The 19,548-nt window shown below is 34.4% G+C and overlaps 1 protein-coding gene across 2 annotated transcripts in view; it reads right to left on the minus strand.

Annotated features, from left to right (window-relative positions):
• Positions 1 to 3,199: 3,199 nt before the first annotated feature.
• Positions 3,200 to 19,548, minus strand: part of LOC143239145 (uncharacterized) — a 35,707-nt gene continuing 19,358 nt past the window's right edge. Inside the window, exons 3-9 of one of the 2 annotated variants that reach the window (XM_076479992.1) lie at positions 13,325 to 13,503; positions 12,638 to 12,796; positions 9,479 to 9,564; positions 8,875 to 9,076; positions 6,997 to 7,118; positions 5,096 to 5,259; positions 3,200 to 3,782 (exon numbers count right to left, since the gene is read on the minus strand). In XM_076479992.1, the coding sequence (XP_076336107.1) occupies positions 5,107 to 5,259; positions 6,997 to 7,118; positions 8,875 to 9,076; positions 9,479 to 9,564; positions 12,638 to 12,796; positions 13,325 to 13,503 (901 nt within the window). In that variant the 3' untranslated portion in view covers positions 3,200 to 3,782; positions 5,096 to 5,106. The remainder of the gene's footprint in view (positions 3,783 to 5,095; positions 5,260 to 6,996; positions 7,119 to 8,874; positions 9,077 to 9,478; positions 9,565 to 12,637; positions 12,797 to 13,324; positions 13,504 to 19,548) is intronic. The other variant, XM_076479993.1, reaches the window with a different exon arrangement.

A 19,548-nucleotide genomic window follows, 5' to 3' on the forward strand; every position in this document is an offset into this window, starting at 1 on the left:
ATAATAGTTTCGGGTGGCTAAACATATAACACTGATAAATAATTCAGTTTACTACTCAATGAATACACGAAAAGCACTTAGAAATATATACTTACCATAATTGTCTGTAATACAATTCAGTTGTATTCAGAAGTAGATTTCAATATATGTAGGTACCGTAACACAAAATTAGTGTTATTTTGTGATTTTTGTATTTACGTATTTGAAACAATAAACATGCATCTATGAGAAATGTAATTTGAAGATGAATAAGGATTACCACGCTAAAAGAAAAATCGTATTTGTTTTCTCTCTCTCTCTTTTTTTTACTACTTAGAAAATAAGAACGCTTGTGAGTGGTGGCGCCTATCGAGCATTGTAAGATTGTCGTTTGGTAATTTGATTTTTTCAGTACGAATAAAAGTGTTCGAGAAACGTAAATTGGTGCTGAATGTATAGAGGTCTTATTGAAAGAAAAGTAAATTCTGAAAGTGATTGCTCTTTAGTACACATTAAAAAAAGCCTTAACGTTTATTTGTTTTGAAACGAAAAGCCAAACAATGGACCACAGGCGCTATGTCCAATATGGGTATTGCATATCGATTTTTATTGTTATAAGGCCATCGAAGTGGGTGCGGGGAGGGGGGTACGTTTAAGGGAAATTATTCCAAAAGGAGTAAATCTTTAAATGGGTTACTGATCATAATTATATATACTATGGACATTTTCCTATATTTTGAAATACAGATCACATTGAATAAATTATTAAAAATAATAATAATAAAACATTATACCCTAAACGTTACAGATTAAACGCTGTAAGCCAGTGAAATATTAGAAAATCGATAGACCTGAAATTGTTATAATAATTATTATTTCTTATGTGGCATAGAAGTACAATTACAGTGCTTTATTTGTTTGTTTGAATATAAAAAAATTAACATTTCTACAATATTTAAAATTCTGAACACAAGTTGAATCAATACTGTAGTTGGCCCGGCATGCCCAAGTGATTAAGGCGTTCGACTCGTAAGCGGAGGGTCGCGGGTTCGAATCCCCGTCGCACCCATTATCAACATTCCCTTTCAGCCGTTGATGCGTTATAACATGACGGGCAATTCTACTATTCGTTGGTGAAAGAGTAGCCCAAGAGTTGACGGTGGGTGGTGATTACTGGCTGCCTTCCCTTCTAGTCTTACAGTGTTAAATTAGGGAAAGCTAACGCAGATAGCCCTCGTGTGGCTTTGCGCGAAATTCAAAACAAAGAAACCTATACATTTTATGTGGTATATGCAAAGTTGTATTTTAGATAATAAACATATCAGTATTTGTTAGGATAATTTAGAAAGCAGATTTCTTCAGGAGAGTTTTGATCTAAAAGATTTCCATGATTATAAGTTGGTAAAATAAGGGATATTGTAGTATAAAAACAATAACAAGTTAACGTTATTGTTGTTCTTTTAGATATTTTGAGCTAGGATAAGAATATTTAAACACAAAGATGGTAAGTAACACGATAATTTGAATGAAATTAACAATGCGTTATTTCTCTGTAAACATTTTCTGTGGTTAATCTTCAGGGGTCCCTGTAGACGCCGTCATAAAAATTGAGTTTATAAACATTTAAATAATAATAAAATATTATTTTGAAATAAACATTAACACTCAAAATCGTTTTCCTTATTAGTTAGTGAAATTTGTTTCTAATTAAGCTACACAGTAGACCATTTATGCTCTGCTCACTATGAGTATCGAAATTCTAGCGTTGTAAGAAAATGGGGGACCTTTTATTAGTTAGTAACTTAACAGTGAATATTAGAACTTGTTTCTTTTCTACCACCTAAACTAAGTGTAACAATTTAAGACAAGCTAGCCGAATACTTAACTCAATAAACATGTACGTGCTTTCATCTGTCAGCGCAGATGTTTCCATTTGGGGTCTGTAAAAACCTCGAAAGAAAAACTCACAGTTAAATATCTGTATTCATTGGTTTCGGAAAGCGAACGAAAATACACATAGAAACAATCGATTTTAAAGTGTGTTCTCCTTGTTACCATTTTATCACCTTGGGTTGTTTGTTTGTTTTTCAATAGCTATCTGAGCTAGCCGTTCCTAATTTGGCAGTGTAAGACTAAAGGGAAGACAACTAGTCATCACCACCCGCCGCCAACCCTCGGACTACTCTTTTACCAACGAATAATGGGATTGACCATAACATTATAACATCCCCACAGCTGAAAGGGCGAGCATGTTTGGTGCGACGGGGATTCGAACCCGTGACCTTCAGATGACGAGTCGAACGCCTCAATCCACCTGGTCATGTCGGGCTAACTGTCACCTTGGAAGATATATTTTTTATAATTTCACAAGCAAGATTTATAATTATATTTTGTTAATTTCATATAATAATTCTTCTAACGAGCTATTTGTTTATATAGAAAGCTTTGTTACATTCCTCCATCTTAAGGATGTTTCTTTCTTTCTTGTAGACTCAGTTATATGTTAAGATATGCTACTATAATTTACTTTAAGGACTTTATTTCATGGTTATGATAATCAAATGTTATAATTTGAACTAGCTTGACGTATTTTCAACTTAAAGTATGATTAATGCTGTGAAAAGTATCGTAAGTTTCAAAATATTACTATTATTGTATTTATATTTTCAAGTGTTAAATAGGCACAATATATATATATAATTCCTTGTAACACTTGATGAAACGTTGATAATTGTTCTACCAATTATAATAGTAATCGAAATCAGAAATCACCATTTGTTCTCAGAGTGATTATCTGCTACACTGTTAAACATAGTGTACGAGTCCTAACCAAAATATTTTCTGTAAATGCACATTTTGTGTCTGAAGTTTACCTTTGGCAAACTTTAATTATATATATACACATACATACATACATACATACATACATAAACAAAACAAATAAGATTCAGTCTAAACTATTATTATCATTGAATGACTATTGGCCTTAAAATAGCTAATAGATATTAGGTTTCTTTAGTTTGTTTCCTGTATTGTATTTTAGACTTCAGATAACGTTAACAATGTTATGTATTATTAGTTAAATTACCTACAAAATATGTTTAAATCATAAATATTTTCGATATTTCTAACACAACAGTATTTCTGGACAGTAAATGTTAAGAACTTTAACAAAGCTGAGTTACTTTTTTCAACTTGAATATAAACAATAGAACACGTGTTTTAAGACACTGACTTTATTTCTAAACTACATAAATTGTTTCACATTTCTTGCTGTTTTTCTCTACAATATTAATTATGACTCGGAAAGTGACAATTTAATATACATCGCTAGCTCTCTAAAACTCTACCAGCTTCATCATTTAGAGAAAAAAATATTATATTAAAGCAATGAATTTACAATATTTCAACACTAAACATCATACATAAACATCTGTTTGGACCTATAAAAATGTTCAAATGCAGGCTATTGCATTATAACAATATTGAAGGCTGACTGTTGGATAATAAATAAATTTCAAATAGAAACTCGTACTTTATTTAACAAGGTTTTCATTTGAAATATGTTGATGTCTATGCACTTTGTAGAGGGTTAGTATTTATTCCATAAAAATATAGTATTTAAGATGTACGTGAAAAATTGGCTGTTTGGGTTTTGGGTTTTAAAAAACCGTTCTGGACTTTAAATATTGTCGTTTCAGAACGTAATTTCTTTTGCTAGGAGCGGTAACAGTTATAATCACTTTTTCGTCTGCTTATCTTTTCTCTTTTTTTTTTGCTGTCTTCTTTTACACGTTCTTGTTCTAGAATGAAACATAGAATTGAAAACAATTATCGTAGACACTTTACAAAAAACAAAACAGTCATCTAATATTCCCGAAACTTCACAGTGAGTTATACTTAAATACTGAAGTGCTCGTGTTAGACTTACTGAATATGTATCCGTTTACTGTAAGTTTATCACACTTTATAAAAAATTATTTTACTCATGCTAATATAATTTTTTGGAAATATATTCTATAGAGAGCACTGTACAAATGTATATTATACACGTATATTTGGGTGTAGAAAAAAACGAAACTTCCAATGTTTCTTCTGGTTTCCTGAAGATGGTTGATATCGTTTTCATCGAAACACGGACATTGTTTAACTAAAATTTTACCATGAACTTTATGCAATAAATTATTTTATAATTTTAAATATTCAAATACTCACGTGGCCCGGCACGGTTAAGGCGCTCGACTAGTAATCCCAAGGTCGCGGGTTCACACCAAACATGCTCGCTCTTTCAGCCCGGGAGCGTTATAATGTGACGGTCAATCTCACTATTCGTTGGTAAAAGAGTAGTCCAAGAGTTGGCGGTGGGTGGTGATGACTAGCTGCTTTCCCTCTAGTCTTACACTGGTAAATTAGGAACGGCTAACGCAAATAACCCTCTAGTAGCTTTGCGCGAAATTAAAAACAAACAAACAATACTCACTTATTTTACGAAACCACTGCGCAAGGATGGTCATAAAATATACTGAAAAGTTAACCGTTAGTTTTTTGGAAGAAACTTAATCTTCGCGCTGAATATCAATAAAAGCAGGTGAAAACTCCAGATATACTATTGACACACACACATAAACAGTATACCCACTATCAAATGGAGGAAATAAAACACACTGTTTATCAAAAGACTGACGTCTAAGTTCGAGAGGATTCAGTTGTAAGTATACTTTGCAAATAACGAACAATCAACTGCTAATAACTAAACTTAAATTACAATATTAAAGAAGAAAAAACTATTATAATTCACGAACCTTTAGAAACAATAATAAGTTGTTGTTTTTTTTAAATTTCGCGCAAAGCTACTCGAGAGCTATCTGTGTTAGCCGTCCCTAATTTAGCAGTGTAAGACTAGAGGGAAGGCAGCTAGTCACCACCCATGACCAACTCTTGGGCTACTCTTTTACCATCGAATAGTAGGATTGACCGTAATATTATAACGCCCCCACGGCTGAAAGGGCGAACATGTTTGATGCGACGGGGATTCGAACCCGCAACCCTCAGATTACGAGTCGAACGCCATGACCTACCTGGCCATGCCGGGCCTAATACATTAATTGAAACCTACATTCATTGTTTTCATTTTTGCCTTTTTTGGATGGTAAATAGTTCTTCCGTTTCACATCGATGCCTTTTAGATTTTTGTATGTATCCTTTTTCAATCAAACTGTAGGCAGTGTCCAGAACTGTCTGGGAGAGGTCACGAGGAGTGACACCGATTATTTCTCTCATCTGAAAGATTAGAATTGGAGAATGTTTGAATTTCTTCCAGCGTTATGGGATGTAACGGAAAACGAACTGAAAATATCAGAGTTACAATTATTTTGTAATCACGCAATATATTTTTACATTAGCTTTTCTCATGCAATTTCCAAATTAAAAAAAGGATCTTTAGACCCGTTAGAATTATGTGATAATGAATATCTATTTCACATTTCTCTTTCTTTCAAGTTAATAGGACATTGGTCGTAATGATTTGTTTTGAATATTGCGCAAAGATACTTGAGAGTTGTGTGCGCTAGTTATCCATAGTTTAACAGTGAAAGAATAGTCACCGCCACCCACAGTCAACTCTTGGGCTATCCTTTTACTCACGAATAATGGAATTAACCGCCACATTATAACACACCCACGCCTGAAAGGACGAGCATGCTTAATAGGACGAAGATTCAAACCCATGACTTTAAGAGTGCAAGTCAAGTGCCTTAACCAACTGCCCATACCAGACCTCACTGATCATACATTAGTTCACATTATGTAGTTAATATATTCTATTTCGATACTCTAGTTTAAGAAAAATACTAATTTATTATCACCGAGACAATACCATCTTTCAGAAACTACCGAGAATATCAAACCTACACGTTCAGAAAAAAAACAAAAACACACCCCAACAACAAACAAGTTCGTTGTATTGATTAGGCATGTATTAAGTTAATTCTTTATTGGTTTTATATTTTTAGTTTAATGATGAAGATAGAAACAAAGTGTTTTATTAACTTTCTAACGCTTCGCATGCCTACGTACAAACAAAAAATAGTTGGATGTCATTCTACAAATCGAAAAGGGCACAGAAAGCTGAAGTTGTGGCCCAGCATGGCCAGGTGGGTTAAGGCTTCGACTCGTAATCTGAAGGTTGCAGGTTCAAATTTCCGTCGCACCAAATAAGCTCGTTCTTTCAGTCGTGGGGGCGTTACAATGTGACGATCAATCCCACTATTCGTTGGTAAAAGAGTAGCCCAAGAGTTGGCGGTGGATGGCGATGACTAGCTGCCTTCTCTCTAGTCTTAAACTGCTAAATTAGGGACGGCTAGCGCAGATAACCCTCGAGTAGCTTTGCGCGAAATTAAAAACAAATAAAAAATGCTAACGTTGTGGTTGTTTCAAGAAGAGACTCCAGAAGATCATTATATTAAAAACAAATAAAAAAGCTAACGTTGTGGTTGTTTCAAGAAGAGACTCCAGAAGGTCATTAAATTAAAAACAAATAAAAAAGCTAACGTTGTGGTTGTTTCAAGAAGAGACTCCAGAAGTTCATTAAATTAAAAACAAATAAAAAAGCTACCGTTGTGGTTGTTTCAAGAAGAGACTCCAGAAGATCATTAAATTAAAAACAAATAAAAAAGCTAACGTTGTGGTTGTTTCAAGAAGAGACTCCAGAAAGTCATTAAATTTCCGTTAATATATTTAGTTGCGAAAGAAAAAGTTACTTCAATTTCATTACCTTTACATTCTTTATGACTGAGGTTAGTCCCACAGAAGGACAACGGTAAGCATACGGACTTATAACACTAAAATCCGGGGGTTTGTTATCTGGGGTAAACCTAGCAAATATCCCAACGTGACTTTGCTATAGAACAGATTGAGTGAGGTAATTTTGTTGTTACTAATAGCACTTTATTTCTTCTACAAACATCAGAGGTCAGCCATGCTTTACCATAATAGAAAACAATTTTTTTCTTTTCTTACCCTTTTATTGTCGTAAGAGCATTCCCTTCCAATTCGCCTAATCATCATATTATCCGATCTTTCGAAAAAACTGCTTAGCCACGTCACGAACAGAGGAGCTACAACAGTAGGTATATGGTAACCTGTCGAACGATGAAGAAATGCATTGATGCTTTGAACTTACTGAAAAAAATATTATATTCTTAGATATAAAAGATTATTGAATTACTAAGCCTTATGTTTTTTACACTGACTATAAACGTGAACCATTTCAAATCTACACAATGGGTTGGTTATCTGTGATCTACCCACCATGAGCATCAAAACTCGATTGCTAGCGTTGCAGGTCCGCATTCCAAGTACTAGAAACGATGGTTTGCAATATAAAAATATATCTTTGAGAAAATATTAGAATGGCCATATATTTGATAAGTAGTAAAGATTAATAATACATTTACTAGTCTTAACAGGACATGGACTAATTGTTGTCTTCTGAGAATTTATGGTTCGCGTCCCATTGTTTTGCAATTTGAAGCTGTATGTGTACTGTTCGATCAGACAAGAGTAGTCTAAAAGTCGACGGTGTGTACTATTGACTAACTGCCTTTCTTTTAGTGTACCAGTTTAAAATTAGATATGGCTAGAGCAGAGAGCCATTATGTAGCTTTGTGCGAAAATCCTAAACAAACGAAGTAAACATAATTCGCCCATTCTTGTGTGTGTGTGTTTTTCTTATAGCAAAGCCACATTGAATATCTGTAGAGCCCACCGAGTGGAATCGAACCCCTGATTTTAACGTTGTAAATACGTAGGCTTACTGCTGTACTAGCGGGGGTCCCATTTTTGTATTTCTATTAATACAAGTCATCAACTCCTTTTACATATTCTAATCATTATCTGATATGATAATTTATAGTTGAACTATTAAAGTCCTAATAAGTATTAAAATTGAACCTCCTTCTAGCGTACATGTGTGATATTGTGGTCTTTGTGTAAGTAAGGTATAACAGCATATTTCGTTAGGAAATAAGGAAGTAAAATGTAATGCATTGCTTTCTTCAGAATAGACTGCTATATAATTGGAATTTCTATTATATTCTCTTAAGGATCAACTCAAAATGTTAGGAAGAGACGTTCTATTAAAAATCTATTTTAAAAAAATACGAATCCCTAGATCACGAGTTATTTCGGAAGATGGGCCTTTCTTCATCAGAAGCAGACTGATAAGGAAAGGTCCACCCTGAGAAAGAGTTATGGTTATGAAGTTTTGAATTTTTGTCTTCGTTCGAGTTTAAAATATCAATTTCTTTGTAACATCGTTCTCAGACACTTCTATCAACTACATTCAGCATAGGTTTGTACGTAAATTACACTATGTAACAAAAGTTTTACTTTTTCTTGTTCCTGGGCAGAAAGTGCTATTTTCCAATTGCTTATGCCTAAAGTAAATGGGAAAGACCTATTTTTTCTCTTCAAACTTTGCTTTTGTGACCTGGGAGCGTATAACAAAAACATGATGGAAGACTATATTTCGGGGCTGAGATGTGAAAGTGATTTATATTACAGTCGCAAATCTCGAAAAACTACTCACTTCTAAACATTTTTGTTCATTTTTATATAACTTTAGTATAAATACATGTAAATCTTGATTCATATGTTGTGCAAATTTGCCTGTTTTTACATAGAAAATAGGTTAATTTCTAAATTTCATTATCCAGGTCACAAACGCAAAGTTTGAAGAGAATAATGGTCATTTTCTGTACTTTTACAACATAAGCAATTAAGAAATAACACATACTATCTAGGAACAAAATTTGTGTTGCATAGTGTTATTTGTGTTACATTGTGTTATTATTCTATGACATGATTCTAAGATTTAACTTGTGATACTTCTATCACCTTTAGGTTTAAACTCGGTAGCTAAAATGTGACCGATGTCCTTCCACCAAATAGATTCTGAACACACAATATGGCGATGCGTGGCTGCTGATGGGAGGGTCATGACCTTTAGATGAGCTTGTGCCACATCTCGGACATCAGAAACACAAAAATGCACCTTGGGAATCAACTGAAATGGCCCCTCGAATAATTTTTGCACGATCTGAAAGATGTGTGAGAAAGGAAAAAAAAACTCAATTTTTTTCATAGTTGGTCGCATATTTTCTTCTATCTGCTAAAAGAGTCATACACCTGTGGTTAATATTATCATAAGTATTAAATTATATTTTGGTGTTTCATTACTCATACTCGTTGTAAATATCATCAAGAAAAAACGAAACCGTGTGTAATGTTTATCACGAAAGACGCTAAGCAAACTGAGATTCATGATGCTGCTGATAGAGTTTCTTATTATGAAATGCTGTAGCGATGACGAAAGTTAATTATTCTATGGTAGACAAACAGGGGTTATTATGGGGCACATTCCTCTAGCTCTGTTACATTACGTCGCAAGTTTTACTTCTTATTATGAAATGCTGTAACAAACAATAATATTATCATTTACCTCTAAGTTCCTGCTGGGGAAGTCACACACCAAGGGACCCAAAACCAGACCTGGGTTGATAACAGCAAGTTCGAACTTCTTTTTTTCTGTAAATTATATTTGGTAAAATCAAACTTTTGTTTAATTATTACACTCACGTAGTGTAAAGTGGTATAGAGTTTGTATGTTGTCTTTAATGTCCGTGCATCTGGACAATAGCCTTTCAGTGTAAACTACTCCTTCATAAGGCTCTCATGTTCAGAGCACACATTGTTACGCTTAACTACACTTTAAACCTTTTTAACAAAACACATAGTGTAAAGTGGAATAAAGTTTTTACGTTTTTCAGGTAACATATATTTTGGAAAATTCAGAAAATGTTAGGCTCTTTTTAAAACTATCTATCGTCTGCTTAATTACCTTGAAATAATTAATTGACATATATTTTTGTGTGTATTAAAAGAGATAAGATGATTTCTACAGTATTTCGTATTGCAGAAGTATAGTAAAATATATAATTCAATGCCTTAAAATAACTGTTTTTAATTTAAGTTAAAAGATATTTCATGTTAAGTCCACTCAGTTTCCCTTCTAGCACACAACACATTAGTTACTCTGCTGTTTGGGGCCTTACATTTGTTAAGATCACTGGTGTTTCTATATAAAGAGGGTTAAGTAAGATCTGCCAAAACTACATCCAATCATGTTGTCTTTGATGTCCGTGCATCTGGACAATAGCCTTTCAGCGTAGTTTTCACTGCAAAATACTCCTTCACAAGGCTCTCATGTTCAAAGCACACCCCTTAACAGTGCATGCTTTTCATTAGTCACTTAGAGTACCTCGCTTTCTTTTCAACAGTCCGACTGCAATAAAATAAAATAAAAGTGTTAAGAACTACATCTGGTGACTTTACTGTGTATAGCATAGCATGCATATCTCAAGACGACGAGAAGCCCACATGAAGTAATTATAAACTATTCTCGTTTCCAGGTACCTCTTCAATATTTTACATAATGTTGTTGGGAGCATGTGGATGACTTTGCTAGTAATCTCTGTGCTCATAAATTCTCATTTGTTATAAGTTGCCACATGCTGCTTACCATGACTAAGAAATGACTTGTTGTAGGTCTTTTACTGGGTTGTGCTGGTACTCCAAACTGGTAATTATTATCCACTCCTGGTATAATTGTACTTTAATGTGTTTTTAGAAGTAAAGACTTGAAATAATTAATTATACGTTAGAATGTTGTATTATAGAAACTTACAGTAAGTATAGGTTATGGTGTTTTGTTAAAAAGGTTTAAAGTGTAGTTATACGTATCAATGTTTCATTACATAAATACACAGTACTTACACATTAGTATGTCTTATTATAACGACACATTGTAATTACTTGCTAGTATGAATTGTTGTAAGAACAAAAAGAAAATATGTTTTTAACCATAAAAATATTCTTGAGAGTTATTGCTTGCGAATTTTGTTGATACTGTTCTGTCAACAAACAAGACGTAAAGTGTTTTGAAAGATGTTAGATATTATAATATCAATATAGTTTTAGGGCTACATCATATTGTTATGACGACTGTACTTCTGTCTTTTTTTAAAATGACCGAGTTCTAGTTACTATCAGGTCATCCCTTAAGTAATGTCAGGTTTTAGGTTCAGAAAAAGAGAAAGGATTTCAAATGCTTTTAATGTTATTTAATCAATAATGTATGTTCCATTATTATTAATTACTTCCTGCCAATAATTCACAAACTTCTGAATGCCACTCCTTTAAAATTCTTGGGGCTTGCAGGAAAACAATGTAGAGAGGGTAGTTTTGACATCTTCATTGTTCCAAGTTCTTTTCTAACAAGATAGTTCTGCAAACTTCGGAACAGATGATAACCAGATGGGGTAATGTCTGGAGAATAAGGAGGATGTGGAAGTTTCTCCCAGTCTACCTCTTGAATCTTTGCAGATGTGATCCTTGTTGTATGGGGCTGTGCATTATCCTGGTGTAACACAACACTTTTATGATTGATCAAAGTAGGCCTCTTTTCTTTCAGTGCAACATTCAAGCGTTCTAACTCTTGACAGTAGAAGTTGGACATAATCTTTACATTGAGTGGCAGCAACTCAAAATGGATCACAACAACAATATCCCACCAAGCGCTTAACAAGACTTTCCTAGGGCGGTGGTCAATTTTGGACTGTTTTTAGCCAGTTTACATTGTTTCTGGCACTTAACATTTTTTATAATATATCAATTTTTCATCTCCAGTCATTAACGTGTCTAAAAAAGGTGAGTTACTCTCAAGAGAGTTCAGAAAAGTGCAAATGTCCACTATCGCTCTAAGATTGGCTTCTGTCAAGTCATGGGGGATCCATTTTCCAAGTTTTGACACCTTTCCAAGCTGTTGCAGATGACGTGAACTGTTGAATGGGTTGAATGAAGCTTCTGTGTTAGTTTTTCAACTGTTACAGCCCAACCTTCATCAAGTGCAGCCAACAGCAAGTCATCATTAAACTCAACAGGACGACCTGAACGTGGCGCATCACTTGAGCTGTAGTCACCTAATTTGAACTTCTGAAACCACCTTCGACATTTTCTTTCATTGAGAGTCTCCTTACCATAAACACCTTGAATGTTTCGTGTAGTTCCTGCCATACTATTGTCTTTTTTTTAATCTCATAAAGCATTATATGCCTAATGTGCTCCTCAGACACATCCATCTTCATAAAGGTTTATTTAATTAATGATCTGAAAAAGTGGGGTTAGGTTAGTTCCTTTTATTTGTCTGAACATTTTTATACACATCCTACTACATATTTTAGTCATTAAAGCTTTCTACAAAGACAGAAATGATGATGCACTTTCTGTATTAAATTTTCGGACATTATTTATGGTATGATCTGATAGACGATGTTGTTACCACAACTCTACTTGTCTTTTAAACGACCAACCTTTATTTATACGCAATACTATTACGAAAACTTTCACCTTTTTAACAATCAAGTTCCAGTTAGATTATATTGTTACAACAACTTTTAAAATAAAAAAAGACTGCTTCATATAAATAACATATGTTATTCATCTTGCTGTATCCTAAAATAAACATAATGTTATTATTGTTTTCTCCTTTCAAATTACGATATTATACAACTTACACAGGTCGTAATATGGTTCACCTGACCTGGTAATTCTCTAACGAAGTCCCACGCTGCTCTTTCTACCAGTGTGATGGTTTTGGCGCCAATCTCAAGACCCGGTGATTCAACGTGACTCCAGTCTGCTTCATTGTATAAATATTTTTTCTCTTCACCCATAAATGTTGGTTCTGTAGAGCTGTGATCTGTCATGGGTTAATTAAGAAAATGACTTTAACATTCAGCTAAATATTTAATATTTAATCTCATATTTCGTGAAGTCGTGTGGCATCGTGATTCTTGTTGAAATTGTGATTTCTGAATACATATTATACTTATTTAGGATTATAACAATGAAAAAATATGTTCCTACTAGTTTGCGACTACTGTCTTGCGGTCTGGGACAGCTGGAAAAAGTCGAAACCTTATTCAAAACAAACGAATAAACGTGTAAATTCACTCGATTTTTACAAAGTAGCGCATTTTTCAAAATGATTTTGTTTCCATCAACTACAGAAAGTTTTATTTGTGTTTCAATGAAAATCTCAGATGAGAAAAAAAAACTCACCCTCCTTTTTTTTTTTATTGCAACAGCAAGCCAACTGTGTAAATTGAAGGATATATTCATTACGTTACATTAAATTCGAGTTACTACTAAAGTGTTGGCTATGTAATTCAGTTGACACAGAGATTAATGCAAGAAAAAACACAACACCTTAACACAGTTTTCCTACCGTGAATGGCGCTTAGTGAACTCGTTAGTACGACCCTTTTCACTCCGCCGTCGTCTGCGCATGCTTGGAGAATCCGTTTTGTACACTGCACATTAAGCTTGGGGTAATCATTGTTGAGGGATGCAAACTCAAGAACGTTGGTTGCGTCATGGATGACGTACCTGCAACCCTTTACTGCACTAAATAATAATAATAAAACATATTGCTAATCAAAGCTAGTGTTAAGTTCATTAAGTGTTAAGTTTAAATAATATTTATTAAGTATAAATTACTTCGGACGAGTCTCTGATTTATGTGAATTACGTATTACTCTTTTAATTAATCGGAAATACTAAATCTATGATATTTGCTAACAAGATTAATACACACGATTTTCGTTTTGAACACAGATACATTTTAATATAGAGACAAAAACACAAAAACAATACAATTTATAATAACAATTTTTACTAATAGTTGTAACAAATGATGGTTTATATACAAGAGTTTCACAGACTTACAGACCATTACTATTCTTATATCCGGTCTAAAACTGAACATTTTGTCGACGATCCAGATACACAGTGAACAAATTAACCTCGGAACTGGAACTTTTAATCCGAGCAACACTTGTTGCGCACGTGAGCTAAAGGTTAACTCAGTGATTTAGGTATAGTTCTTTTTCCAACTACTGATGTCCCCCGCAAGTACAGCGGTAAGTCTACGAATTTACAACTCTAAAATCAGGGGTTTCGATTCCCGCTGTGGACTCTACAGATAGCATCATGTGGCTTTGCTATAGGGAAAAACACTTCAACTCCTGTTTAGATGAAAGACAAGTAGCCTGCCAGTTATATCACACTCCGCCAGTAGGGCTTTGTCTGACTCATCGAACCAAGTAACGAGAGTGATACCACTTTTATAGTGTTCACTGGCTCGAACCCTGAACCCCTCAATGTACAATTCAACACAGTGACAATTAGGACACGCCCAGCTATTTCACAACGCTAGAAAAATTCAACTAAGTTACTTTAATATCCAGTATTTTCTCTTACTCTGTATTTTTTCTTTTATCTTATTAAGCTGTCACTATTTTATAGACGCTGTACATCGGAGGAAATTAAAAAAAAAATAAAAGATTGCTTTGTACAAAGACTTAAACAAAACACTAATGATGTAAAGCAGACGTTTCAGCCTCATACTGTGGAACACCAAGTCGTCATCATATTTCCTAACCAAACATATAAACGAAACACTGGAGGTTTGGCATGACCTGGTGATTTTGGTACCAGACTCATGATTTGCGGATCGCGGGATCGAAAGCTATCGCCAAGCATGTCGACCCCTTTTCAGCCGTAAGGGCACTATAACGAGCAATAAATCTCGCTATTAATTAGCAAAGAGTATCCCAACGGTTGGAGACCCGGCATGGCCAAATGGTTAGGGCGCTAGACTAGCTGCCTTCCCTCTAGTTTTACACTGCTAAATTAGGGGCGGCTAGCGAAAATATCCCTCGTATAACTTTGCACGAAATTCAAAAACTACAAACAAATCCCAAGAGTTGGCGATGGGTGTCATTGACTCTTTGTCTTCTTTATAGGCTATCACTTTAAAGTTAGAGTCGGCCCTGAAATTGAACAAAATAAACAGAAACAAAGTATTATGCTCATTGAGTATTAACATTTTCAAAGCCTCTTGGGGGCTGGCATGGTCAGGTGGTTAAGGCACTCGACTTTTAATCTGAGAGTCGCGTGTTCGAATTCGCGTCGCACCAATCATCAACATGCTCGCCCTTTCAGCCGTGGGTGCGTTATAATGTGACGGCCAATCTAACTATTCGTTGGTAAAAGAGTAACCCAAGAGTTGGCGGTGGGTGGTGATGACTAGCTGCCTTCCCTCTAGTCTTACACTGTTAAATTAGAGACAGCTAGCGTAGACAGCCCTTGTGTAGCTTTGCGCGAAATTTAAAAACCAAAACAAACAATCAAAGCCTCTTTGCTTAGTTTACAACATTATAGGAAGTTGTAAAGTTACAAATCTAGGTAGCTTGCCAGTTACGTTGCATGGCCTACACCGTACTGTTGGGTGCTATATAGATTAAGCAGCAAATTATCACATCGGCTGGACATATTCCTAAAACATATTTAAAGAACACTGAATTTCTGTATATATGCAAAATTGACTGATTACTTGGTGTGTAGGGTAGTGACTGAAGCCATCCATATAAATTCAAGATACATCCATAAGTCAGTTATGGTCTACGAAACTTTTAAAGTCAACGAGGCCACAGTAGGCAACCCTATACAAGAAACATTTCTTTTACCAAAGATCGTTTCTAATTCACAAACATCTGTCATCACAGTAGTAATTAGGAAACACGGTTATCCTCTGGGAAGAACTGAACTACTGCTGATGTGTAGACAGATAATCGAAGTCAATAAAAACTTCGATAATGGTTAGAATTTGATAAAGAACATTAAACATGACATACATCAACCCAAAAGAAGTTGGAAAATCGCTTTTCTAAGATGCAAACAAAATGAGCACTATGTTACCAGTGTTTAAGGCATAAATTGTGGTCAGTGAATAAATAGAAAGTAGTGACGCAGTCTAACAAAACAGATTTTCTCTTTTCTGAACTGAGGGTACAATGAATATCCTATGACGCACATCCCGTGAAAGCCCATATAATGGATGTGGATAATTTTATTATGGCGGAGATTGGATCTCTTCTTTCATCCTGAATAGCGAATAAAACTGAAAATGATTCTAAATAATGTTAATATTTACATTACATTTGTAAACCTTATCAATGAGGATTAACCCAATAAAATAGGTTACCAAGCACGTTTATGTACTGTCCAAAATTAGTTTGAAGAGCACAAAAGTAGTTTTATTTATTCTACTGGCTAATGAAGATAATTTGAGATACTTTTATGATCCTTGAACTAATTACAAACGTTTTACAATTTAAAGAAGTTTGAACACTGCAGTTACTGCCGTAACTTATGAACTAACAACAGACCGTATTATTCTACAGTCAAACAAGACAAAACCTGGTATTTTGTGGTATTAATCGTCTCGAATGTTAGACCAACACATGTCAGGTTGGGGTCCTAATAAAGTGGCCAATCATCGTTCACAAAGATTGATTTGTAATTAACATGAAGGTCATCCATGTTTGGTTTTGTTTATGACTTTATGTCAATGTCACATGCTAATCTTGCGCCAATTTTAATAAGAATTTTAAGTGTCATAGGTCATCTCTAGGCCAGGGATCAAAGTTCCATTTTTCCATGGTAATCAGAGGACTTATTCGAACCAAAAGATGAAATCTTTCCGACTTGTAGAAACTAAAACTATTAAATATGAAAGTCTTATCAACTGGCTTTATGAAGTTTTTGATTTAGTTTTGTATTTATGTTTAAAGAATTACCACCACGAGGCTTGAAATAATATTTTTTGTTTTAAATAATGCATGGGTGATCTCACATAATCTCATCCACATCGAGATCAAACATATCGATAACAAGCGATGTATAGTTTCAACAACGACCGAATAAAACAGATGGTGGTAATCAAGAAATTAAAATCATTCTCAATTATTATTTATCAACGATAAAAAATACTTAAACATTAAATTAATTGAAATATCACAGGTGTCGTTTTGGAAATGTGAGGCGTGAATCGCTAAATATATTTTGTTGTCTTGGTATCGTTAATCACGAGTGTTACGTCCATTTTGTATAACATTACCTGGTAGTCTCTAAAATCAAACGTAAAAATTTTGTCATAGGATATCCATACTTTATGATGTGTGGAAATTAGTTACGTAGATGAATGTCTTTGGGTTCAACACTTGAACCATTTTTATATATCAACTACAATGAAAGATAAGTAAGAGAGAACAAATATTCAGGATTATTTGTTTTGATGATTTAACAGTCGTGAACCTTAATCACAACTCGAGAATATAACTTCAGTTTCTTCTTTTTTGTGTTGAAATTCTTGGTCAACTTTATGGATCGGGCAGTATTTCATCTCCATTATTATTTTTCCCAAACTTCCGCTTCCTTCAACTGGTAGACCGGCATGGCCAAGCGTGTTAAGGCTTTCGACTCGTAATCCGACATTTAAAACAAACAAACAAAACCTTCAACAGGTTCTCTAATCTTGTTGTAAGTTGGAAACAAATTATTAACGTTTATTCCTTATCATCTTATATTGTTTTTGAAACGTTTCCAAGCTGTGATCTGAAGTTCACAGACGCTTCTGGTGGTTGAAAGGCACAAGCTAATAATACCTTAAATCTTCCAATTCACAATTAGTTACTTGACAAAGAACTCTTGGAAATTTAATTCTTGCATTAAAAATACTCACTAGAGGAAGCACTATATACGTAAATTGGATTTAAATTTTCAATTAGCTGGGAAAAAGCAAAATGTTCAAAGAAATTAGGGATATCATCATAACAAAATTTTAATCTGTAATATATGAGAAAAATGCTATTTACTTTAAAAGACATGGCATACTTTACTTTGAAAATTACATATAATAACCTACTTCGAAAATAATAAACTTCGTAAGTTAAATTATGTTCTGTGTGGTCAACATAATGATTATTTAAATAATTTCATAACATTTGCTTCAAATTAGCTGCCTTATCGTAAGGTTTATGTTGATGATATTGGAAAGTGTGATATCGACACCTCATTAAACGTCCACAGAAACATATTAGATACCAAAAAATTCTACTAACGACGAAGTTAATCTCTGACGCATCAAAAAGCAGGATTCGTTTTTAAAAGTTTATTATTTATAATCTATTTTATAAAAGGTAAAAATAATGAAGCACGAATATCTCTCTTTAGTTTTGGGAGTTATTTTTAAAAATAATCTTGAATAGTTTGTCAAAAAAGGGCACTTAGAACAAAAGTGTGTTTGGAATTAAGCACAAAGATACACAATGTGCTATCTCTGTTCTGCCAGCTACGAGTAACAAAACCTGGATTATAGCGTTGTAAGCCCGCAGACATACCGCTGTGTCACTGAGAATATGATAGAGTGAGTACCGGTTTCTGTATCATTGAAATAGTTTTATGGGTAATGAGAAACTGACCAAACATTTATTCTTAGGCGTTCAGATGGTAACCTATTAAATTTCAAACAACATATTACGTTAAGGTTACTCGTTTTTAATCTTTGAAACAGTGTCACCTGGATGAGGTTTTCTGTTGTTTTTCTTTGCTGTTGTTGTTGTTAAGCGCAAAGCTACGCAATGGGCTATCTGTGCCCTGCCAACCACAAGTATTGAAACCAGAATTTCATGGTCGTAAGACGGCAGATTACTCAGCCACTGGAGGAGGGCAGATGAGTTTGGAATAAATTCCATTTGTACTCCTTTCCAGACGTTGCTGGAACACCACAATTATTCCTGAAATAGAACATTTCAAACGATGATGATAACTTCAACGATAGTTTGTCTTCTAGAATTTCGTATAGTTTATCTGGTCTGGAATAGAGCACAAATCTACACAATGGGCTATCTGTACTCTGCCCAGTTTCTACCAGCATGAGTCCGCAGACCTTCCGCCATGCCACTGGGGACAATCATTTGTTTGTTTCAAATTATGCACAAAGTTACAAAATGAGCCAGGCCCGGCATGGCCAGGTGGTTAAGATACTCAACTTGTAATTTGAAGGTTGCGGGTTCGAATCCCTGTCACATCAAACATGCTCGTCCTTTCAGCAGTGGAGACTTTATAATGTGCGATTATCCCAATATTTGTTGGTTTAAGAGTAGCCCAAGATTTGGCGGTGAGTGATGATGAATAGCTGCCTTCCCTCTAGTCTTACACTGCTAAATTAGGGACAGCTAGCTCAGATAGTCCTCGTGTAGCTTTGCGCGAAATTCAAAATAAACCAAACATAATGGGCTATCTGTGCTCACCACGAGTATCGAAACCTGGATTCTAGCGGTATGAGTCACTAGAGATATTCATACAGTTTTGTCACAGATTGTATTGCTTTTCTCGAGATTATTCATCATACCAAATCATCTGTTTGTTCTTCTCACTTATCTTCAATGATATAACGTTGTCCTGGAGCTTGTGTTAAGAGCAATTTTCTACAAGATATTTTCACACTTAAATACTTTTATTTTAGGTCTGCCTAAAATTATTCTACAATATGATTGATGGATCAAAACGCTGTTTTTTCTATACAAAAATTTTGTCAGGAACATA

The sequence above is a fragment of the Tachypleus tridentatus genome, chromosome 13 (assembly GCF_004210375.1).
Source record: "Tachypleus tridentatus isolate NWPU-2018 chromosome 13, ASM421037v1, whole genome shotgun sequence".
In the NCBI taxonomy this organism is placed as follows: domain Eukaryota; kingdom Metazoa; phylum Arthropoda; class Merostomata; order Xiphosura; family Limulidae; genus Tachypleus; species Tachypleus tridentatus.